Raw genomic sequence first — 25,677 nt, forward strand, 5'->3', positions numbered from 1 at the left:
TAAAAATAAACAACAACAACAACAAAAAATTTGAAGATTTGGGGCTGGAGAGATGGCTCAGCAGTTAAGGTGCTTGCCTGCAAAGCCTAAGGGCCCGGGTTCGATACTCTAGGTCCCACATAAACCAGATGTACAAGGTAGTGCATATGTTCAATTGTAGTGGATAGAGGTCCTGCATGCCCATTTTTTCTTTCTTTCTCCCTCCCTCTCTCAATGTGTCAAGTAAAACTAAATTTTAAAAATGTTGAAGATTTAGCCTGGCATGGTGGTGCACGCCTTTAATCCCAGCACTCAGGAGGCAGAGGTAGGAGGATCACCATGAGTTCAAGGCCACCCTGAGACTCCATAGTGAATTTCAGATCAGCCTGGACCAGAGTGAGACCCTACCTCGAAAAACAAAAACAAAAAAGATAATAAAAATGTTGAAGATTTAGATAGTGAGTGATTCTTTGTGTACTGGTTAAAGATCAGTTCAGCGTTTCTTCACTTTGACCTTTTAAGATGTCTTTATTCACATTTGAAATTCTCATATTTCTGGTTTCTTAATGAGCCAATCAAAAATTTTAAAGGATATATGAATGGTAAACCGATATATGAAAAGCTAATCATAAGGGTAATACAAACTGAAATTCAGTGAAATACAACTATATGCACTGTAGAATGCTGAGTAAAAAAGATTTGAACAATGAAGCAAGTCACTTGTTTCTAGTAAATAGTACTGTCATAATTTTATCTGATTGGGACTTCAGAAAACTCTCAACGGATCAGAAGAGTTGCACTCCACCTATAATTGCAGTGTGAAACATGCACTTGTATGTTGCATGATAGTCTCCAGAGATTTTTGTCAATATTTCCACTCAAGAACACAAGGGGAGAACAAATTACATTTAGCCCATTTTGCAAGGAGTTAGTTAGTTGTCATAATATCCACAATTTGTCCACAAATTGGAGTTCCAAGAATGTGAAGGATCTCTTTTCCTTTGAAAGCAGCCCTGGACTTAAAATAATTTCTTTAGGGAGCAGTCTGTATAATTCAAAACTCAAACAGTTAGTTGCTTTTGAGACAGATGACAGGACCCAACTCTCCTTAAAGATATTTGACTATAAGATAAGTACTATTGAATAATGTTAGTAACAGGTCTTAATTATAAGTACCCCTTTAAAAATAATTTTTTTGTTCATTTTTATTTAGTTAGTTGAGAGTGACAGAGAGAGAAAGAGGCAGATAGAGAGATAGATAGAGAGAGAGAGAGAGAGAGAGAGAGAATGGGCACGCCAGGGCCTCCAGCCACTGAAAATGAACTCCAGACGCATGAACCCCCTTGTGCATCTGGCTAACGTGGGTCCTGAGGAATCGAGCCTTGAACCGGGGTCCTTAGGCACAGGCAAGCGCTTAACCACTAAGCCATCTCTCCAGCTCTATAAGTACCCTTTTATGTTTACTTTTCCCTCGAGTTAACTAGGTTGTTGGGGGCTGTGCCAATTTTATCTTTCAATTGGAAGATGATAGATCTCCTTCTCTTGCTTAATGCTGCCTTCAGAAGGGAGCTGTCAACCAAGCAACCCTTCATGTAGTGGCCAGATTGTCATCATGGCTTCTGGATGCTTTAACATCTCACAGATACCTTGAAGAAACTATGCTGAAGCCTTGGTTGCATCAGGAAGCCTGGCTCTAGTCATAGTCCCTTCAGGCAACTTACTCAGGCTTTGAGGGCCTATTCTGGGCAAGACAAACCCTGGTGAACTGCTGCAATTCTTAGGAAGAAAGAGGACTCTCCTCTTCAGGGACTCAGCAAAAAGCTTGTGATTAGTGCAGAGTGAGGCTTATGATTGGTGCATAAGGCTAGTGATGGGTGCAACTAGAAAGCATGCACAGACAGCCAGGACTAATGGAATTACAACCCACAGATCAGCATGATGGAGTTAGAACTCAGGAACAGGAATGCATGCCCCTCTTCTCTCTAGTCCACTATTTTTTGGTTGGTCTGTAACGCTTGTCTCTGGAGTCCTCTCCCTCTCTCTGGTATTGCAACATGGAGCCTCAATAAAGGCTCCTTCTGAATAATCTTTTGCCTGCTTATGACCTATACAGAGTGGACTTAGCTGCTTGAACAGACACAAGTCCAGAGAGGCAGCCCCTGTACCAGCACGGCAGCAAGCAAGTGGCTAACGAGTTCCAAAGGAAGGCCAAGGGCAGGGACTGCAAGAGGGATGGCGCAAGAATCAAGAAGGCAAGAAACCTCAGAGCAGCAGAGACCAGGGCAGATGCAAGGCTGTGAACAGCCAAAGGTGGGCAGGGGAACTGTGAGGACTGCAAGCCTAACCACTAGAAGCTGTCTAGAGAGCCGAGAAGGTTCTGACGCCCAAAGCTTGGAGGATGTAACTGTGGCTGCAATTAGCCTTGGCCTCCAGAAGCAACAGTGAGCAATAAGACGCGGGCCTGGCCTTCGCGAGGTAGGCATTGCCCCCTAGTTCTCATGGCTTACAGCAATAAATCACCCAGCTTGGAAACAGCCTGTGAGGCTCTGGAGATCAAAGCCACCAACACTAAGGGAGTTGCTTATCACTTACCTACAATTTCTCTCCAGATACAGCAAAAGAACCCCTTGCCAATCATTTGTGGCAGTTTGTCTCAGAGACTACTGCTATAAAATCACTGGTCGTTGTGAGGGTCCCCAGATGGGCTAAAGATATGGCATTCTCTTCTCTTTCTTTTTTTTCTTTTCTTTTTTTTTTTTTTTTTGTAGTGATGGGCTTACCTTTCTATGGATGTATTAATCTTTCTGTGTTCCAAACTAATGACAGTTATTCCTCAATGAATCTTTTCATCCTTGACATTAGGAAATCCATAAAATACAAAAGTCAAGGAAGTTCCTTTGTAAAAAAAAAAATGTCTGGGGTATTAGTTTGCTGGGTCTGCTGAAAACCCAAACAAAATAAAACAAAACAAAAACAACACCCATGGATTAAGTGGCTTAAAGAACAGTTTTTCTCACAATTCTACTGATCCAATGAGGGCTGCAAGGGATGGGTTCGTTACAGGCCTCCTTCCTCAGCTTGCAGATGGACCCTCTTCTTCCTGGTGTCCCCATACTCTCTCTACCCCCCCCCCACCCCGCAAATAAAGAAAATCTTAAAAAGTGCCTAAAAGTGCCCTGGAAGGCTTCTCTCCAGCAGCCATATGGCTCAAGCTACAGAAAATCAAAGGACAGCCCTCATTTAAGATTGCCTGACCTGCAACACGAGTTTCAGGCCCAACCTCAAAGGCAGTGAACGGGAGGGGCACTGATGGGAAGAGCGACATTGTTGCAGCAATAAATCTGATTCTGTGGGTTTTGATCAGCTGGGAACTTGTTTGTGGTGTTGAGACTTGGGACTAGGGAATCCTTGCAGTGTTTGATGACCCTTTCTGGTGAGAAGTAAATAAAGACAGAAGTGTGAACTGTGAAACCTTGGCTTATAAAGTTACAGAGGGCAAGGAAAGAACATTGTTGGAACTTGATTACTGGCAAAAAGGCTGGCTGAATTCTGCCTATGTCCTGAGAATTTGAGCAAAGTTGAATTTAGAAGTAATGGATTAGAATGTTTGAAGAAAGTATGTATAGATCCAAAAGATATGAAAAATATAAAGCTGACACAGAAAGGAATGTAAGCAAGTGAAAGGTACAGGCATTAGAGCCTTGTTTTATGCTACATAAACTGAAATTGCTAAAGAGGTTATCACCATTAAAGATGGACCAAATGGCCGGTGTGGTGGCACACACTTTTAATCCCAGCACTTGGGAAGCAGAAGCGGGAGGATGGCTGTTAATTCAAGGTCAGCCTGAGACTACATGGTGAATTCAAGGTCAGCCTGGGCTACAGAGAGAGATGCTACCTGGGGGGTGGGGTGGGGAAGACAGGCCATCTGTGCTGCATTGAGAGGATGGAAACAACACCCTGAGGGTGAAACCTGACCTATAGAAGGGTCTAGCTAACAGGAATGGAAATTTCTTTTGAAAGGACAAGACTTGAGAAAAGGAGTACCTAAGGGTTTTCTGCTTCCCAAATCCAGCTTTATTCCCCCTGGTTTTATAGACTTGGTGGTGCAGTCCCCCTGGTACTGGTTATGGAAGCATGAGAAATGCAGGAAAGAAGGTCCTGAAGTACAGTCAGGATTTCCAGAGCCTCTAAGATGTGGCAATGTGAGGCAGAATTGAAATCTCTGCATGGAGACCCCAGGAGGCGATTGCATGATGAACCATGAGTTGCTGAATATAATGGACTAAATATAAAGAGAAAAGAGGAAGTGGGCTTTAGTACCAGCACCCCTCTCTCTCTCTCTCTCTTTCTCTCTTCTTTCTGACTGCAGACACAACAAGGAAAGTAACTAAACTAACCCTTATCCCAGGATGCATTTGAAAATCCCCAGTGGATGGGTGAAATCATGGATAATCCCAAATCCTACACATATATACTGTTTGTCCTAGGACACCTATGCCTGTGATACAGTTTTTTTTTTGTTTTGTTTTTTTTTTTTACAAAATGAAAATAAGCTATTGAAAAGAAAACAATTGTGACAATATAGTGTAACAAAATCAATAAAGTTTGTGAATTACTTATTTCTGGAATTTTCCACTTAATATGTTTGGACTCATAGGAAACTGAAATTATGGAAAGGAAAAACTTATAGAAAACTACTATGCAGTCCCATTCTGAGGTTGCTGGAGGTGAGGGCTTCATTATGTGAGTTTTGAGGACACGATTTCATTCTATAGTATCTGTAGATGAAGTCTTATGGACCTTAAATATTCACTGACTATTAGCTCCTATTTCAATTATTATAGAACCTCAGCCTCCCAGGAAAATTGAGTCCCATGTAGTGTAGAAAGCATCTGAGCACTACATGTATGCACATTCACTGTCCTTTTCTGTTTCTTTTCTCCAGCTCCAGCTTTGTTCATTGACTCTTCACAAGGCTGCTAGGAGAAGGCGCATCGTGTCTGCAAGCCTGTGAGACCACCAGGATCTTTGTCTCAGCAGCCAGTCCTTGGAGGCACAGCCATGTGGACTTCTGAAACAGCTCTCCCTGTGCTCAAGACCCACCACTGTACCTAGGACCCCAAACATGTCTATGGGATTTGGAGGAGAGACCCCTATAGCTTTTTCTTACCTTATCCCAAGAACCCTAAAGAATGTCCTCTTCCTTCCAACACTTTTAAGATAGGAACTTCAGTCCTAAAGAATGGAGACAAGTAGCATCTGCTATATGAATGTGTGTGGGATGTTGAGGGGTGGGATAGGCTGCGTAGGTAGCAGGGAAGTGTGTGGGATGTTGGAATGTATAGAAGCAAGAAGTATTGGTTATTTTAGGACAGAGTCTGGTAGTTTTTAGATACCCCCTGTCTGAATGATCCACTTGTAGCCATTGCAGGGGAGCAAGCCTTCTTTTCATCTGCACTGAGCAACACTGAGCAACAGGAGAAGAGCACGCAAAATCATCTCAAGAAAGCGTTCCACGGTGCACTAGTCAGGGCTGTCGAGAAGACCAGAACTGATAGAACGAATAGGCATTATGAATGTGTTTTGTTACATTAGCTTATAGGATACAAGCAGGGCAGTCCAACAATAGCTATGTGTAGGTTAGAGAATTTGAGGACCCAGTAGCTACTAGTCCGTTAGGCTGTATGCCTCAACAGTGCAGGCCTGGAGGATTCGTGGAGAGTCCCTGGTGTTTAGTCGACGTTGGAAACTAATGAAGTTTGTTTGGATGTTTGCAGCCACAGGGAGAATAGATGCAATCAGCTGCAAGAGAAGCACAGGCAGCCACAAGAAAGGCCTTGTGTTCACTGAGATCCTTTATTTAATTTTGTTTTTCTGTTTTGGTTTTTTCGAGGCAGGGTCTCACTCTAGCTGACCTGGAATTCACTATGGAGTCTCAGGGTGGCCTCGAACTCACAGCAATTCTCCTACCTCTGCCTCCTGAGTGCTGGGATTAAAGGTGTATGTCACCACACCCAGTTTAATTTTGTTTTTGAGTTTTATTATTATTTGTATTTATAGATTGATTGACTGCTATTTGTTTGAGGTTTTCATTTTTTTTAATTATTAAATTTATTTTTTATCAGTTATGGACATACTTCGTATGGAAACAACACATGTCGGTACTATCCTTTTCCCTCATCCCTGCCCCTTTTCTGCAGGGGTCCTCCTCATCGGGGTCCCAGGTCGTCCACATGGGGATTGTGGGCCATGTGCGTGTGTTGTGGATGCATCAGTCAGTTATTGGGGAGAGGCAATGCCTCTGAGCACAATGCCCCAATTTGTGGCTCTTACAATCTTTCTGCCCCTCTTCTGCAAAAGCCCCTGAGCCATGTTGGGTGTGTTTAAGTCTACTTCAGTGATGGGCTCTCAGGAGCCTCTGGATCTCTGCTTTCGTAGGTGTTGAGTGTCCTTGGGGTGTGTCTCCTTCACCCTGCGCTACTTGTCAAGCTTTCCATGGAAACAGCACTCTTGCTCGTCTCAGTATGAGGCGTAGTTTATCTTCTAGGGTCCTGCTCCTGTCTGGTATTTCCTCAGAGCTGAAGCATGGTTACATGGACACTGTCTTTACTGGAAGTTTCCTCACAGCCTTTATACATATAGTCCACCACCTCTGGGAGAAGGTCTTCCTCCCTCCATCAATCCTTGCTAGAAATATCCTCAGACACAACTCAAGAGATTTGTCTCTTACTTAATTCATAATCTGATTAAACTAACAACAGAACTTAACCATCCCACAAGGCATAAAGAAATGAAGACCCAGAGGAGCAGATAGAGCCAGTTACTTATAGACAGAATCGGACAGAGAACAAGTTTTGAGGAAGCAACTAAATTATGTGGGGGAGGTTTAAGGGATGAATTATTTTAAAAGGTCTCTATAACCTTTTCTCTATTTTGATTTCTGATCTATGGTAATAAGAATATTTCTCTTCCTTCTGCTATGGAAAAGTATCTTTCATATGGAAGTTTCATCTCCTGCATTTGAGAAAATAGGTCAGAATGATCTTACAAACCTGCTATTTTTCAAGTGCTTTAAATACAAGAGTCAATATGCCAGAGTGGCATATTTTTAACTCCTTTGCTGTCTACAGATACATAATAAAGAGAATCATAGAATCTTAAGTTATGAAAATATTGGTATACATCCCAGTATCATTAATGTTTAAGTAAAGCTATAAGGCACCAGAAACATTGTGTACAGGGCTGCAGAGAAGGCTCAGCTGTTAAGGTGCTTGCCTGCAAGTCCTAAAGACCAGGGTTTGATTCCCCAGTACCCACATAAAACCAGATGCACAAAGTGGCACATGTACCTGGATTTCATTTGCACTGGCTAGAGACCCTGGGCACCTATTCTCTCTCTCTCTCTCTCTGCTTGCAAATAAATAAATAAATAAATATTCTTTAAAGAAAAAAAGAAAAGAAACAGAGGACTGAAAAAGTTATCCAGCAGTTAAGACACTTGCCTACGAGCCTAATGACTGGGGTTGGACTCCTCAGTATTCACATAAAGCCAGATGCACAAAGTGGCACATGCATTTGGAGTTCATTTACAGAAGTTGGAGGCCCCGGTGCTCCCGTTCTCTCTCTCTGTATCTCCCTGCTTTCAAATAAATAAATACTTTTTAAAAATAAAGAAACATTGGGGCTGGAGAGATGGCTTAGCGGTTAAGTGCTTGCCTGTGAAGCCTAAGGATTCCGGTTCTAGGCTCAATTTCCCAGGGCCCACGTTAGCCAGATGCACAAGGGGGCACATGCATCTGGAGTACATTTGCAGTGGCTGGGGGTCCCGGTGCGCCCATTCTCTCTATCTGCCTCTTTCTCTCTCTGTCTGTCGCCCTCAAAATAAATAAATAAATAAATAAATAAATAAATAAAAAAGAAACATTGTGTACAAGGTGATGTAATAATACATAATTAATTTCTGATGATTTGATCCCATGAATTAGTGTTATGAAGAGTTCCACCTGAACCCATTTTGGAAGGTCTGCACAGTTCAGATCATCTCCCTTAAGCCTCCTACCCTTTGAAATAGATGAACCTCTACTCATTGTCCTGAACTGGACACCTAACCTAACCCACACTTAAGTCACAGAGTCCCTTCCTTGGGGACTTAGATTTTAGGTAGTGAAAGCAACAATATGTTGTATGATCTTAAGTTCCTCACTGTACAGTAGTGTCCAAGGACAGGGTAGTCACATCTTCTCCTTACTACTTCTACACCCACATCGGAGTCAGAACCAAATCTTCAGGAATTTCTTGCCCTGATGGAAAGGCTGATTGTTCACACTGACAGATCAGGTAGAAGTACAGAGCTTTCCCAAAGCCTCTATTTGCTGCACCTGCCAAGATGATACGCGGGTGCTATCCATGGAAGGGCTTCTGGGTAGCAAAACTTTTACCCAGTTCATTGTGGCTGTTGGCACTAAGGACCGGGGACATGGGGGTTCACTGCACTGGTGGCCCACACCCTGCAGGCCAGGCTCCCCTGTGTGGCCCCCACCCTCAGTTAGTAAAGTCCTCAGTTTCTCCCTTTCCTCTGTAACCTCTGCTTTCCTGGCTGCTCTCCTGCAGCCTCTGCTTGCCTCACTTCCTCCCTTGCTGGGGACAGGGTGATCACAGCGTGGGTCTTCTTGGCTTCTTTTCAATATATTATTTGGACAAAAACTCAATGCTTATTTCTTCAAGGTCTTTCATTTGAACTCTAAAAATCAATTGTTTCCCTCTTGACAAATCCTAGCTCCCTTAATTCAAAAGTTTTGGCTTTCAGAACTATTGTTTCTAATGGGCTTTAAAAAAGAGTCCATTTTATAAATAGAAAAGCAAAACTAAAATGCATACACTGTGGGGCTGGAGACATGGCTTAGCCATTAAGGCACTTGCCTACAAAGCCAGAGGACTCAGATTCAATTCCCCAGGACCCACGTAAGCCAGATGCACAAGGTGGTGCATGTGTCTGGAGCTCAGTTACAGTGGCTAAAGGCCCTGGAGCACCCATTCTCTCTGTCTCTCTATCTGCAGCTGTCTCTTGCTCTTTTTCTCTCATAATAATAATAAAATGAAACAATTTTTTTTTAATTTTATTTATTTGAGAGCGACAGACACAGAGGGAAAGACAGATAGAGGGAGAGAGAGAGAATGGGCGCGCCAGGGCTTCCAGCCTCTGCAAACGAACTCCAGATGCGTGCGCCCCCTTGTGCATCTGGCTAACGTGGGACCTGGGGAACCGAGCCTCGAACCGGGGTCCTTAGGCTTCACAGGCAAGCGCTTAACCGCTAAGCCATCTCTCCAGCCCATAAAATGAAACAATTTTTAAAAGCATCAACTATTTCTATCTCTGCATATGGGCTAGAACCAACTGTGCCTCCTTTAGTCAGTGTGGATGGCTCTAGGTGAACAGAAGGATAATGTATAAGACAGACAGACACACAAACACACAAATTAATATGCCACAAATTACCTTGCTAAATGGGTAAATTCACTCTCGTTGGAAATCATGTTCTACCTTGTGAACTGGTGGCAGGTAACTGGGGAGCAGGTAAAACCCAGTTTACAAGATGACAATGAGGAAAAGTCACAATGACATGCAAGGAAGCAGGTGGAGAAGGGATCTCTGGACTTCCAGTGCTTTAGAGTCTCAGTTGTAGCCCAAGTAAAGATGCCCATTTCGCCTCATGCCCTTAAACACCCCTGCAGTTTTAAAATAAATCTGTCACTTTCTTTTCTTAAGCCAGCTTAAGTGAGTTTATATTTTTAGCAAGCAACACAGTGCTAATTAATACAGTCGTATAGTTTTTAAGCTAAGCTCCATTTCTCCAAATGTCTTGGAAAACTAGAGAGATTAGCATCACAAGTAGTTTAATGGTCCAATGACTTTCATTATGAAAATCTATGTTACTCATTGCCTCTCTGGAGTTCACACTTCCTGGGTGAGTTCAGGATGCAGTGACAGCTTCAGGTCTTCAGTGCTGGCATCCATCTGGAAGGAGCAATGGCCAAGATAGTAGGCCACCTCCAGGCTAAGGGGTAGACCATGGCAGTGAGTGTCAGAGCTCCAGGCTAGGCTGCCCACCACGACTTTCCTGATACTCTGACTCCTTGGCCTTGCTTTAAAATATGCCATTCTGAGAGATGAAGGATTTTCTTCCCTATTATTTTCACTCTGATCTTGCACTATAGTTTGAAAAATGTGCCAGCCCCTCTTTGAAGTACTAAGCAGGCAGTCGTATGATCCATCTCTCTCCAGCTCACTGTAACATGTTCTGCCCTAAGCAGGAGCAATTGCATTGTCTGGGGGACATTCGGAATTGTGTTTCAGAGACTTCAGTCAGTGTTTGGTCCAAACAGTCGTTACTGGGCTGAGCCTAGCAACACGCACATCTCGGCCATACACTGCTGGCCCAAGACAAGGCTGGCATGCAGACAGAAGGGGGTGAGGGCGATGCAGCGTCAGAGAGTGCGGGGGAGGGAGCCATTGCTGGGAGAACTGCTCCTCTGAAGCACCCATCTCTTAGGGTTTTAGCTGCTCCTAAAGCTGGGTTGTACTTCCTGTCCTTAGGTTCCTCGTGTCCTTATATTTTCCTGAAAATTCCCCCTGGGCTGAACTAATTTGAATGCACTCTCTGCGGTCCACTGGTCAATCCTTTAGTCCCTATAGCACCAGTCATTAACTGAGACAGAATGGAGCCTGTTGCCCATTCACTTGATTCTCAAAACATGTAGTATGATGAAAATAAGATATACTAATTTTATTTCCTCCCTTTCCAGGTACCCTTTCAGAGCAGAAAAGGGCATTTCAATTCCTTGAAGTTGCATTTTCTATTCTGTTCTTTTTTCTCTTCTCTCCCTCTGTGATATGTGCTGGGTGTTGCGTGTGGCATGTGCACATGCTGGGCAGATGTGCCTGCCCCATGTGTGCTCATGTGAAGAAGGTTGAATGTCCTCTATTGCTAATTTGTGTGCTTCCTTGACACACAGTCTTTCACTGAACTCAGAGTTTTAAGTCAGATTTGCTGACCAGGGAACCCCAGTGAGTCTCTGGTCTCTGCTCCCCATAGAATTGGATTACAGGAGTGGGTAGTTATGTCTAGCCACTTACATCAGTTCTGGGGAATTGAACTCAGGGTGACTCATGCCCTCTCATTCTCTTGTTCTTTAACAGAAGCACTTTTACCCACTGAGACATCTCTCCCCAAGCCCCAAAGTTTTTTAAAAATATATATAATTTATATGTATTTATTTGACAGAGAAAGAGGGAGAGAGACAGAATGGGTGCACCAGGGCCTCCAGCCAGTGCACATGAACTCCTTTTGTGCATCTCACTAATGTGGGTCCTGGGGAATGGAACCTAGGTCCTTTGGCTTTGCAGGCAAATGCCTTAACCGCTAAGCCATCCCTCCAGTCTCCAAAGATTTTTTTTAATATGATTAGAGATTTGGGAATTCATTTTACAAAATAGCATTGTATTTTAGTTGTAAATCTAGATGTGACAACCAAAGAATGGTATCTTTAAGAAACTAGGAGAAAGATTAGTGGTTGTCATTTTAAATATTAGGGCCATCATCCCTTATCACCAATTTCAACTATTTGTGGGATGAATGTAGGCTTAGCATAAGTTTTTATAGAATTTCAGTTGAACTTTAATAAATAAAAAATCTCACTAAAGGGTCCCCAGTGGGATGAGGGCAGGGATGAGGGAAATGAGGGTACAAACACATGATATGCCCATATGAAATATGCTGATAATAAAAATCATAAAGATTTTGTTTAAAGGCTCACTAAACATGGAATGCCATCCTTGTCAAAAATAAATAGAGATAGCCCAGGTATAGAATTCCTACCCAGTAAAGTTAGAACAGACCAACTACGTTAGGGCTTATTAACCCAGGGTTCATTGTATAGTGAGTGAGGCTGTGAGCCCACTGAAATTCATGCAAAGCCTGAAGTCGCCAAGGTGCTTTGTTATATGGAGAGGTTCAACATGTTTGCTCAGCTTGCCCTTAGGGTAAGGCTAGGAATGGTGGTACATACTTTTAGCCCCAGCACTTGGAACACTGAGGCAAGAGGATCCTGAATTCAAGACCAACCTTGGCTATACAGCAAGACGTTCTCCAAACAAAGAAACAAAACACCTAAGTCATATCTAAGTAAGTAAATAAACAAATAAGCAATGGGACTTAGTCATTAGACAGTGACAGAACCAGAGACGGGAATCCAGGTGCCTGGGATCCTTAACCAATGTTCCTTGACTGCACAATTACCCTTCCTTACTATTTGAATAAAAGCCCCCTTAAAGTAAGTTCACAACAAATAAGCAAAGTCTGCTTATTAATGGAAGAGAAAGATTTGTAGATGCCAGGAAAGGGTTTTCTCAGTGAATACTAGCAATTATTTGAATATGGAACATCTGTTACGCCTTTTAAGTCTGGGTTCTAGTAATTTCATGCAGTCAGGTAAGAAAGTACTAACATATTCTGAAAGCCTGTAACCGTCTCAGAGTATCTTTATGTTCTTTTATAAGCCTTGGTCCCACCACAATGCTAGATTTGGAGAGCACCACTTATAAATCAATAAACAAGAAAACTGAAGTTCAAAAGGCACTGATAGCCTGCTTAAAAGTCCCATCCCCCGAAGATGAAGCCAGCTGTAAGACAGAGGCATATCTAACCCCAGTTCTTTGATCAACAGTGCACGGCTCTGGACTACCAAAGTGTACCTCTGGGGACAAGGGAAGCACAGCGACAGATTTGGAGAGAGAAACACTTCTTGGTGGCAGTAAGACACATGGTAAATGAGTCACATTTCCTCAACTTTTTAAGCCTGTAGTAATAAAAATTGTCATTGTTACTTTTTAAAATTTTATTTATTTATTTATTTATGGGAGATAGACAAAGTATGGGTACACCAGGGCCTCTTGATATTAAAACGATCTGTAGATGTATGTGGCACATTTCACCTCTGGCTTTACGCGGGTCTGGGAACTGAAACCAGGTTGGAGGCTTTGCAAGCTAGCACCTTCAGCCGATAAGCCATCGCCCCAGCACATCATTGTTAGTAGTCACTGTTGTGTAAGTTACAAAAATCTCACTTAGTGGACAGCAAAGGTGGTATTGGAGAACAAGCCCTGGGCTAGGGCGACAGAGACCTGGGATCTCACCATTTGTTGACTGTAAGCCCTATATCAAGTCCTTTAACAACTGAGCCTGGGTTCATTTCAGGGACTTGGAAATCTCAACATTCTATGGTCCTTCAGTTTTTTATGATGTTGACCCTGATAGCTTACTACCTACTTTGAAACCATAACAACCCCATGAGCAGATACAAAACAAAGGTTTCAAATGCAAGCAACCAAGTTTTTATGAACAGCTGGACGTCTGGGAGGGTGGCTTGGCTCTTAGGTGAATAATCATTATTTTGCAGTTTAAATGTTATTTTACTAAAGCAAACACCGAAAGACCCAAGCCAAACATTTTCTTTTACATGAATCTGCTCTGCTTTGAAGCCTGAGGTGTGCCTAATCAGTCATTCTACAGACCTTTCTACCATGTGACAGAGACTGATATGAGGGGAGTTAAGGCTCTAGGTGCCCTGACTCCTGGGGTGCAGAGTCAAGAGTAGCTCTAAGTGACTTTCCAGTTGTGAAAGAAGGCAGGAGGGGTGTTAATCGGGGACTTAGTTACCCTTAGGTTTGGGTAAGAAGTCCTCAGATCAAGGACTATTGTTGCTCATACTGTTTACCTTATCAACAGTGCTTGTTTTACATTAGCAAATTCCATTCAACACTGCAGTAATTATTCTTTCTGGTGACTCTGTTTGGTTGGCCCTCTCTGAAAGTCCACAAAGGCCTCTGTAACAATCAGCTCCCTACCCGCATCTCACCTAGAGAGACAGTACCCATGACCGGCCCTCCCTCGCTGCCAGAAAGTCATTCTCCTTGTTTGTCTTCGCCCTTCTCCAGTGTGGTCGAGGGTTTCTGCTCGTCACTCCACTTGCCCCGTGGGTGTTCAGATTTCCCAGGGTTCTGTCCTCAGTCCTTTCCTATTTCACATTCTCTCAGTCACTCTCTGGCTTCCACTGCCACTTATGAGATTCTGACAACTCCCAAACTTAAGACTTCAGTCTTGACCTGAGCTCTGGGCTACTGTTTCCAAATAAACCTGAAGTAACTCCACTATGATAACCCACCAGATTCTCAGGTTGTACCCGCTCTGAACAGAGCACCTTACCGACCCCACTGTGGAAGGCAGCATCAAAGCTGTGAGTCAAAGCAGAGACGGGGCCAGGGTGTCCAGCATCATTTCTAATTCTTTTTTATTTTATTTTATTTATTTGTTTATTTATTAATTTTGTTTATTTATTTTTATTTGAGAGCAACAGAGAAAGAGGGAGGGAGAGAGAGAGAGAGAGAATGGGTGTGCAATGGCCTCCAGCCACTGCAGATGAACTCCAGATGCATGCACCACTTTCTGCATCTGGCTTACATGGGTCCTGGGGAATGGAGCCTTAGGTTTCACACAAGCACTTAACTGCTAAACCATCTCTCCAGCCCCTCATTTCTAATTATTAATCTTTGCATTTGCTCATAATACTGCAGGTTTAGATCATAAATGTTTTTAGCACAAGAATCATACCTTCATTTGTTCGCATGTTCTCATCTTTGGTGGGTCTAAAAACTATTGGTGATGAATTTTTGTTGTGCCCTTTGTTTTAAAAAATGTTTACCTTTGGGGTGTGTGTGTGAGAGATGATGAGCACGTGTGCTAAGGCCAGAGAACATCAGAAGTCCTCCTCTATCATGTCTTGCTTCTTTAAGATGGAGTCACTCACTGAACCTGGAGCTTTTTTCTTTCTTTTTTTGGTCAGACTAGCTGAGCAGCGAGCCCAGCGATCCTCTGGTCTCTGCCTTGACAGGGCGTGGGTTGCAGGCGTGTGTGGCCAGGCCCAGCTTTTTCCCTGGGTGCTGAGGCTCAAACTTGGGTCCTCGTGCTTGTGTGGTAAATGCTCTTGCCCACTGGGCTCTCTCCCCAATCCTTAAAAACTGTCTTCACAAAACAACATAATATTTCTTCATTTTAAGAAAAAGCCCGCTATTTAAGAATCAAGTGAAGAACAGCATTTATATTTGGGTTTGAATTTTTCTGAAGCCATCGGTATGTGTTCCAGTCCCCCCCCTCCCACCAACTCTTGCACAGCTAGCTCAGGGACGCTCTCTGCCTGGCCGCATTCAGGAGCTAGTGGCCACCTGTGCTCTTTAAACAGTCTGAGTTTCCTTCCTCATTGCAGCTAAAATCAGTACAGAAACAATATGCCGTAGGAGAGCGAGTTCTTTCTCTCAGTCCCCATTAGTTCCAAAATCTCCTGGCAGGTTTTCCTTTGATAAAATGAAGAAAATAATGCTGTTTACTGGTTCATATGTTGCATTATTTAGGTCGCAATTGTAATGCCAATGGTAACCTTGCAAGCTTTAAGTAAATGTGTTTCTAGAATCTTTCACTCAGTGCAGGAAAGCCTCGAGTAGAGGATGGTAAAATTAACTTTTCCCTTTTGTAATCTGGAGATGGAAATGAGGTTAAAATGAGCAAAGGTTTGAAATGTAGCTAACTTGTTCCCTTTTTTGAATCCTCTAGCCCCACCCCCTCGTCAACACACACAAAACACTCCTCACTTCCAATGACTGCTTCTCTAAGGCTTGCTCAAGGATTACTGGTTCATCTATAACTTCCTTTGTCACGTGGTGTCTTTCTAAGAAAATAGCTCAATTTTTCAAAAATTCAGTTTAGATCTTGAACACTTTTAAAAAAATAATTATTTTAAAATATATCTTATTTATTTGAGAAAGAGAAAGAGGCAGGGAGAGAGAGAGAGGGAGATAGAGAGAGAGAGAGAGAGAGAGAGAAAGGGAGATAGATAGAAAGAGAGAGAATGGGCATGCCAGGGCCTCCAGCCACTGCAAATGAACTCCATATACATGTGCCCCCTTGTGCATCTGGCTTACGTGGGTCCTGGAGAATTGAACCAGGATCCTTCGGCTTTGTGAGCAAACGCCTTAACTGCTAAGCCATCTCTCCAGCCTGATCTTGTACACTTTTATTGGTTCATTATTTCTTGATGTCCACAGTGTAGCCTTTCCCACATATATGAACAGCCCCAAAGTAGAACTACCCCACACAAAATACTGAATACCAAACTTGCCTTCATGAATCCCCGTTTGGAAATGCTTTCCCTTTCTTAGGCTCACAATCATGGCTAACTTTTACCTAGTTGGTCAGCATGTTCCTTTCTCACGAGCTGGACATTCCATCTACAAAATCCCTCCATCATCAATTGCTGCCTTCCCCTGCCAGGGAGCAGGGGTCCTTTAAGACACGGATGTGTCTGAATCTCTGTGTCCCCACTTCCAACTCTGTGCCGGGATGTTTTTAGGCAAGTGGCCTCACATGTTTGCTGAATGACTAAATAACTGCACACCCTCCATTCTAGTTTCCCTTGAACCATGGCACTGTGCCGTGTGAAGTCAGTGCGAGCTGAAGTCTGGAGAACCCCAACAGCCTCCGAGCCACTCTCTCCTCCCGTGTGTCACAGGCCCAGTCAAGCCCTGGGGAAGTTCTTGGATACAGCAGATATTAAGAACCCAGTTTGTGTTATTTGGAGATTATGTTTCAGATATTTTTGCTCTGTTTTATTCTCCCTCTTAAAACACTTCTAATTGCTTCCCAAATAAATGAGAACTCTGTGTACCATTTCCAAGGATTTAACATAGTAAACTTCCTCCTTTTTAGACGTTTTATGTCTTAGTTTTTATTCCCATTTTGTTTCAGTTCCACCATGTTAATTCTGAAGCAGCATGGGGTTGTTCACTTCTTGCTTCAGCCCTCACCTCAGAAAAACTTGCTTTTCCTTTGGGAAGCCTCCACTGGAATCTGGACGCCACTGACAATTAACCAGCTGGTCAAAGCTCATTTATGAATATGATTATCTTCACATATGCTCTAGCTGTTTCCACAGGTGTGGATATTTAAGCTTCATTGTTTGAAGTGCTTACTGTGTAAAAATATTCACTGCAATGTAAGTGGTTGGTTTAAGGGATAGCTGTTCATGGTATAAGCAGACATTGGCATCAGTCAGTTGCACCGGCCCAAGTTCCTCCTGTTAGTATTCTCTTTGAGGTGTCCATTTCCTCATTTGAAAAATGAAAACTGGGGGGGGGGGGTGATCCCTTACCCCCCTGAAGTTGCTAATGCTTAATTTCAACCTGTTAGTGCTGTGCTAGGAAAGGGCAGATTTGATATACGGCACTACTACCATTGCTACTGTTTGAGATCATTTGCTTCCCCAGGCAGAACTCAGTCTGCCTTCTAATAAGAGACCTTGGAAAAGAGTGACCATTTCTCTTCTATGCCAAATGTATGAAAGCTCAGTCTTGGGGAATGATGTCTCCTCTTCTCTCATGTTAAAATATGACAATACTGGGCTAGGAACATAGTTCTGTTGGTCAAGTACTAGTCAGACTTGTGTGAGGACCTGAGCTGGATCCTTAGAATCCACATAAAATGCCAGGTGTGGTGGCATGTGCCTGGAATCCCAGTGTTGGGGCAACAGAAACAGGAGAATTCCTTGGGCTCAGTGGTCATCCAGTCTAGACTACTCAGTGAACTCCAGGTCAGTGACAGACTATGTCTAAAAAGAGGTGGAAGGCATTTCTGAAGATGACAATCAAGACCAGTCTCTGATTTGCACACATGTGTACCCGCACACATACACACGTGCAGGCAAACTATACTTTTATGACAAATATATTCATTTTTTTTAGTAAATTGGGTAACATCCGCATGGTTTTCCCTTCAATGTTAATTTTAAGTGGAAAATGCTTTTTCATTCCTTAAGAATTAACTGGAGGTAAGTACTTAGCTGTAGCTGGACCGTGCCTGTCTCATAATACAATGTTACCTTCTTACCAATAAAAGTCAGAAAGAACTGGTCCAATCAATACATGAACATGTTCTGATGACAGATTAGTTCAATTTTGAAAGGGAAAGGATGGCTGATAAAACTCTACCTATTGATGGAAACCAGCCTATATACTGTCAGGGACCTGAGGGTGCAAGGTATGTATTTTAGGGGGAAATACAGCTAAAATGATGAACCTTGGGAGAGCCAATGTGTGAGAACATTTTTACCAAAGAAATGTTTGTCTGGGAGGGCTAAGCACCGGCCTGACCCCAAACCACAGACGTTTGGTTGACAGTTGAGGATGGGAGGTAGCCACAGAAAATTACTAAATGCCTTTGCTAAGTGGGTAACCGTCAAGATTCCACCTACTTCTGCATCACTTAAATATCTTCCTGCATACCGAAGCCCAAGTAACCTACTAATAAAGGGTGTCAGTGACAGTTGTAAGATTGGCCTTGCTTGCTTGTGGGTGTTGAACATGGCACTTTAAACGTAAATTTATGAGGTGCAAACTTTCTATGCAAAGGTGACTCATAAGGTTTCAGAATGTGTAAATATGAAGTACAATCTAACTTACCACCTCACTGGGTCTCACCCACAGCCAGACTAGCCGGAGTTGATTATCAAATTATTTGGACTATTTATATTAGCAGGAAATATATTTAATTATATTACCAAGAAACTTACAAACTGTGACACTCTTAATAAGCTGACAGGGAAAAGTACTGGGCTGTTGACTTCATATTTTTTGAAAGTGTTAACAGTTGGGCTTGTGATTTTTAACATTCATGTAGCACTGCCATCTTTTTTTTTTAATTTTAATTTTTTGGTTTTCTTGAAGTAGGGTCTCACTCTAGCCCAGGCTGACCTGGAACTCACTCTGTAGTGCCGGGCTGGCCTTGAATTCAACAGCAATCCTACGTCTCTCTCAAGTGCTGGGGTAAGGTGTGGGCAAGGCATGGCTGGCTAACACCATCTCAAAGGGATGCTACATACTCAGCAGCTATACGCAACATCACATCACACGGCAACATGCAGCTAGTATTTCTCAGAGACTGTGAAGAGGTAAGTTGATTCTTCTGTAAAGGCACAATGACAAACTTAAATAGAAGGCAGTTATAAAGTAAGAAAACAAAAATGGCTGGGGATATAGCTCACTGGTAGAGCACTTACCTAGTCCCCTGGGTTTGATCCCTAGCACTGTAAAATATACATATAAATAATGTAAAGAAATAATTTTCTATATGAAAGAAATGGTTTTCACTGAGCTATTGTAATTTGTGGTACTCGGCATATATAAATCAAATAATTATGTTGCACAGGACTACAGACAATCTTTATTTACCAATTAAAAAACTTTAAGCCAGGCTTGGTGGCACTCACCTGTAACTTCCTCTTGGGAAGTAGAGCTAAGAGGATCAGGAGAGTTCAAGATCATACAGTGAGTTTGAGGCCAGCCCAGGCTATATGAGACCCTCTCTCAAAACACCAGACAGTGCTAGCTTTGCACATATACTAAAATTGGAACAACACAGAGAAGATGAGCATGGCTCCTGGGCAAGCATGGCATGCAAACTCACGAAGCATTCTTTATTTTTAAGCTAGACACAGTAGCACATATGTCTATAATCCCAGCTCTCTTACAGCCAGATGGAAGGTAGAGACAGGACAATCCAAAGGCTGATGAGCCAGCTAGCCTGGTGTAGGCAGTAGCAAACCAAGGGTCTGCCTCAAACAAGGGGGAAGATGAGGTCTGATAGCCATGGTTGTTGCCTGGTACACATGTGTGTAACTGTACTCTTCACATACTCTCTCTCTCTTTCTCACACACACACAGATAAAAAATATAGAACAAAGAAAATCCCTCCTCCCCCCCCCCCAAAAAAAGTCTTGCCTTTAAAGCCAGTGTCTTCCTATGCTGGCCTTGAACTTACTAAGTAGCCCAGGCTGGCCTCACACTCATGATCCTTCTGCCTCACCCACCCAAAGGCTGGAATTACAGGCATGTACCATCCTGGCCCAATTAAATATCTTGAACTGAAAGAGAAAACAATGAACGGGCCTGGTGGCTCATGCCTTTAATCCCAGCACTCAGGAGGGGTAGGAGGATTGCCATGAGTTCAAGGCTACGCTGAGACTACATAGTGAATGCCAGGTCAGTCTGGGCTACAGTGAGAACCTACCTCAAAAAAAAAAAAAAAAAAAAAAAATTAAAAAAGAAAGAGAGGTGAGAGAGAGAGAAGACAATGGGCAAATGATGGCAATTAATCCTTTCCTAAGGCCATGGGAACTAAAACACACTAAGATGGGTCTTTGGTGCTTCATTTTGGCAGCAACTTGTTTGAAGATCTAACTGCTACAAAAATGCCGAACATCTCCTTAGTTGAACTGGCAGAAAGCATACCTTTAACAATATCTTTTTACTACTTAAGAACTGCATGGCCCTAACAGATGGGGAAAATACAGAAGAACAAAGGGGCGTAATGAACCAGTTTTGTAACAGTTACTCCAGAGTTCCTCAAGGAGTGGTGGTTAAACATTTGTTAAACAGACAGAAATATGTATGAGCAGAATTTACAGCCACACAGCCTTTTAGGATTCCAACTGTAGCAGGCTGATTTTGAACTTAAATTTTGGATTAGCATTTTCTGCACAAAAATCAAAGATGCCATCCAGGTGATTTCTTTGCTTTACTTTTATACACAAGTAGAAACAGAAGCCACATAAGTTTTAGATTTAGCACTGCATGCACAGAAAGAAAAAGCCTAGCTCTAGTGTTTAGCATTTGACCACTCCTGTGCGAAATAAAACTTGTCTCACAGGGCAACTTGCGGAAATAGTTAACATCAAAGATTTGGGGTTAATTTGTATTTGCAATCACAATCTCAGGACACTGAATCATTCTTTTATTAACTTTGGAGGCCCACTTATGAAGACACCCACAGACAACAACAAATAAACAGGCTTAGCTGGATCATAAGGTGGGCTGTAGTTAAATGTCAGCTATCATATTTGGTCATATCCTTTGAGCTGTTAGACACACAAAAATGTTTGCTCAATTCCAACTTCAGCTACTTAGTAACTGAATTCATTTTCTAGAAGAGATGGAGAGACCTGCTTTCAGTAGGCAAATGCTCTGGCTGCTAGAGCTCTGCAGAAGTCACAGACAAAATGGGTGCTGTGTTGAAAATGCTTAACCACGGAAGAGCCAGCGGAGTGGGCCATGAGCTGGGAATCCTCACACTTCTATATAGGTTTTTGGCTGCAAGTACTGTCAGCCATAACTGTAAAGGTACACTAGCTGCTACGGGCCTCAAAATTCGCAAATTCTGGATTTTTCCCAAGTATTTTCATTAATGAAGGACAAGAAAGAGATGTCTTCACCACAACATGTGGCCATAACAGGAAATGGATTGTTACTAAGGCTTTCTTACCAGCCCACTTCTTTAACCATTTCTGTTCTGGACAATCTCTTCTGCATCTCACACACTGTGGTTTCACTCACCTGAAAAACACTTTGTAGAGGTCAACTTCATATCCATCCCAAGTTTGCAACCCTAAATTTTGGGTTTTATGAGAGTTGTGACAATTTCCATTCAACTAGGTTATGAGTAAATAAAAAGCAAAGATTATACCAGACATTTCTTTCTCTCGTCTTCATCTTACCCCTGGCATCTGAGATAGTGCTTGTCACAGTGAATTTTTTTAAGTATTTTATTAATGAGAGAGGAGAGAATGTGCATACCAGGACCTTTGACGCATGCGCCACCATGTGCACCTAGCTTATATGGGTTCTGGGGAGTTGAACCTAGGTCCTTAGGCTTTGTGGGCATGTGCCTTAACTGCTAAATCATATCTTCAGCCCTGAAACTCTTTCTTAAAGATTAAGTGATAAAATTCATCAACTAAAACTTCATTGCAGAGCTGGGCATGGTGGTCAACCTTTCATCCCAGTCCTTGGGAGGCTGGGACAGGAGGATCACTGTGAGTTCAAGGCCAGTCTGAGCTCAAAGTGAGTCCCAGGTCAGCCTGGGCTAGAATAAGACCTACCTCAAAGAACAAACAAAACAACAAGAACAACAACAAAAAAGAAGAAGGAGAAGAAGGAGAAGGAGAAGGAGAAGAAGGAGAAGGAGAAGGAGAAGGAGAAGGAGAAGGAGAAGGAGAAGGAGAAGGAGAAGGAGAAGGAGAAGGAGAAGGAGAAGGAGAAGGAGAAGGAGAAGAAGAAGAAGAAGAAGAAGAAGAAGAAGAAGAAGAAGAAGAAGAAAGGAGAAGGAGAAGAAGAAAAAGAAGAAGGAGAAGAAGAAGAAGGAGAAGCAGCAGCAGCAAAGCAAACAAGCAAAACAGGCTGAAATCCTGGCTACTTGGGAAGGAATGCTCGAGGATGTCATGAGTTCAAGGCCTGCCTGAGCAACTCAGTGAGATCCTGTCTCAAAATAAAAAGTGAAAGCAAGGCTGGCATAGCCCAGAGGCACATCCCTTGCCTGTTAGCCTCTGTGGGGCTCTAGGTTTCATACCCAGCACCAGAAAAAAAAAACAAAAATCAACCCATCACACAGACAAAATACCCTCTGTCCTCAACATCCAAACCTGAGCCAAATCAGCCTAAAAGGGAAGCAAAATACCTACACAAAGTGCTATAAACATAAATTTGGGAGGCACAGAAAATCTTTATTGCCACAAGAAGCAAGTGCACTCATCCCATCTCACTGTCAGTTTTAAGAATCACAAAATGCAGACTTTATACAATAAAGTTAACACCGATTTGGGGGAGAAATGGTCCCTTGGACTATATTGGTTGTAATACTGAGGTAACCAATTGACCTTATTCAGTGAAAATAACTTGAACACAACAAAATAAAAATCAACTAGTTGTAACATCTAATTCATATGTACAATTCAAATAAAAATATATATTATTTGCTTTAATGTATAGCAAGTTTAATACATTAGTGTTTACAAAATAAAAACTGTATTCTACGGAAATTCTTTTGTGCTTCCTCCTTATCACTAAGCTTGGGAGATCAGAAAAGTATGATACTTATGGAAACCTACCTATAGATTTAAAGATGCAGGTTCTGGGTTCATGAACGACAGGTAAGTACTGGACAATTACTGCATCTTTAAAACTTGAGTGTTAAAATCTACAGACTTAAACTGTAAGACATGATTTTAAAAAAAGACCACAAAAATTTCTCAAAATAGATCAGAATACAGGAAATGTTTCATGAAACTACTGAGATACTAACCAGTGCTATGGCTAATATTAAGAACAGAATATTCTATGTAAATCCTACTCACGGTACTGCTACAGACAGTGAAACATTACAACCACAATCAGAGGCCTCAAGTCAGCAACAAAGTTGCAAGGTCTATAAGAAACTTCTCCAGTAGGCAAAATACTATGGTACAATCATAACATGTTGGAAGGGGAAAAAGCCTTTTAATAGTATAAAAGTTGTTTACTGGTGTTTCCACTGTAAAGCTCTTCTACAAATTAAGATGGGAAAGCAATTTTACACATGACAGTGATCTACAGTGCAGACATTTCATCTAACACTTAGCTGACAAATTTCAGTATGACAGATTATGACAATATTCATTACACAGTTTTGATCAAAGCAAAACAAAAGACAAAAAGACACACTCCATGTCAATACACACGTGTCGACAGTATGTGTTTAGGTAAGTCTGTAGGGAGTACAAACTGTCAAATCTCTTCTCATAAACCAGCAGAAAAAGTATATCCTAGATATTGAATTGTTTTAAACCATTATGGATTCCAATGTGAGATTCTCATAAGTATGCCAGTACATTATTAGCATGTGCATATACCTCATGTGTATATACACACATATACATACATGCACACTGTCCATTAGTTAAATAGGGAGGATTAAAAACATACCTTCAAGTTAAAATGAATTTTACAAACAGACTGCATTCAAAAATTTTGAATGCTGTACAAAAATGAAGTCGTAAAATAAATAATGACTGTAGCTGTCCACTCAACTTCCACAGGAATCGGCCTGCACACTGGACACAGGACTGTCCACACTGCTGGCGGCTGGGGAGACATTCCCTAGTGAGGCTATCTAGTCTCTCTGACTCCCCCACATGCAGAATTTCTTAGTATCAAACATACTTTATAGACTGTCAACTGCAGGCTTTGTTCGTCACCATCTTTATCCCATTTAGGGTTAAGGTGCTGAGTTTCAATACATTTAACAAATTCTGAAGTCTCAATGTTTACAACAAGGCTCTTACACCTTAGACTATTTTTTGTTTCAATTTCTTGGTCCAAGTAACAGCCTCCTGTCTTTGTTACACCACAAGTAACTACTGTATAATGCAGTCTGTGCAAAGTGGGTAAGAGATAATTCCTAACCTATTGCTCACCTTTTAAACTTTCATCCAACATCTATGAATTGTGCAGATAAACCAGTGAAAATGACAACATCCAACAACATCTACACATTTCCTATTAAACAAAATCAAGTGTATCAAGTATGAAGTACACAGTATTTTCCTTGGCTTAAGTTGAATATTGGCTGTTCACTTTCCTATAGTCATTGCCACCTTGCCAATAACTATCACTTAAGCTTGCGTTTTTATGACAACAAAATTCCAATCTTTGACATATAATAATATTTATGCTAAATACATTAAAGTAGACAACAAAATTTCAAGTAAAATAAACTGGATCCACATCTATTCGACCAAATGAGTCTCAACATTGAGCTTCCATTTCTATAAGTTACACAGATACATGGTACATTCTTAAATAAAGAGAGCTTACATACTGATGTAAGCCCTTCCACAGAAAACAACTTACACAGGAATGCCAGTGATCACTAGTGTCGCAAATGGCAACACTCTCTTGATTCTCTCCTTTGTGGCTGCTGTTTTGTCTTCCTGTTTCCACAAACTACTTTAGGAGTCCTTAGGCTTTGGCTATGAAATCTGTTGAGCTGAATGAGGCAACGTTGGTTATTAAGGCTTATATCTACGGTGGTGCATTCTCCCTAAATCTGATGCCACTTCCAAAGGATGGGGAGGATCACAGCTATCTTGAATCTTCAGGCTCTGTTTTGATGACTTTCTTTTCCAGGGTAAAAGCTGAGTGGGGGTAGTCTTTTAAAATCCCAAGGCTTTCTACATAAAAACAAACACAGAGGAATATGGATATTTTAAATAAGTGGGCTAAAAACATCAAAGTTATTAGGCCCAAAATGGCACAGCAAACAGTATTACTAGTCATAATTCTGAAATTCCATATACAATTTTGTTCACCAAGTTGTGGTTGAAAGCATGGATTCTAGCTGATTTGGCGATGGTGAACACCCGTAACCACAGCAATGAGGAGGCTGATGCAGAAGGGCTGCCCCAACTGGGCTACACAGCAAGGCCTTGTAGGCACATAGAACAGAACTAATTACTCATATACACCACTGGCTGAAATACTGAACTACAAAGAAGAAATAAGACAGAAAAACATCCTCAGTGCTTAAATATGGAACTATTTCTAAAAATTACTGTAGCCATGATATACTAAAGTATAGGAAAGAAGAGATAAAAGAATAAAAATATGGGATTGGGGGTATGGTTCAGTTGTAAGAGTGCTTGCCATATAAACACGAAGGCCTGAGAGGATCTCAGTTCAATCCCCAGCATCCTTGTAAACAGAGCTGCGAGTGGCCATGCGCTCTG

General features: G+C 42.0%; 1 protein-coding gene and 1 non-coding gene across 3 annotated transcripts in view; one reads left to right on the top strand and one right to left on the bottom strand.

Moving 5' to 3' along the window:
* The first annotated feature begins 19,462 nt into the window (after positions 1-19,462).
* Positions 19,463-19,565, top strand: LOC123460417. The gene has a single exon (XR_006636982.1). It is a non-coding gene; the product is annotated as a U6 spliceosomal RNA (small nuclear RNA).
* A 3,052-nt stretch (positions 19,566-22,617) lies between these two features.
* Nab1 (NGFI-A binding protein 1) overlaps positions 22,618-25,677 on the bottom strand; it is a 50,025-nt gene continuing 46,965 nt past the window's right edge. For both annotated transcript variants that reach the window (XM_045147895.1, XM_045147896.1), the window contains one exon: positions 22,618-25,122. In XM_045147895.1, coding sequence (XP_045003830.1) covers positions 25,034-25,122 — 89 coding nt within the window. In that variant the 3' untranslated portion in view covers positions 22,618-25,033. The remainder of the gene's footprint in view (positions 25,123-25,677) is intronic.

This window comes from Jaculus jaculus, chromosome 4 (assembly GCF_020740685.1).
Source record: "Jaculus jaculus isolate mJacJac1 chromosome 4, mJacJac1.mat.Y.cur, whole genome shotgun sequence".
In the NCBI taxonomy this organism is placed as follows: domain Eukaryota; kingdom Metazoa; phylum Chordata; class Mammalia; order Rodentia; family Dipodidae; genus Jaculus; species Jaculus jaculus.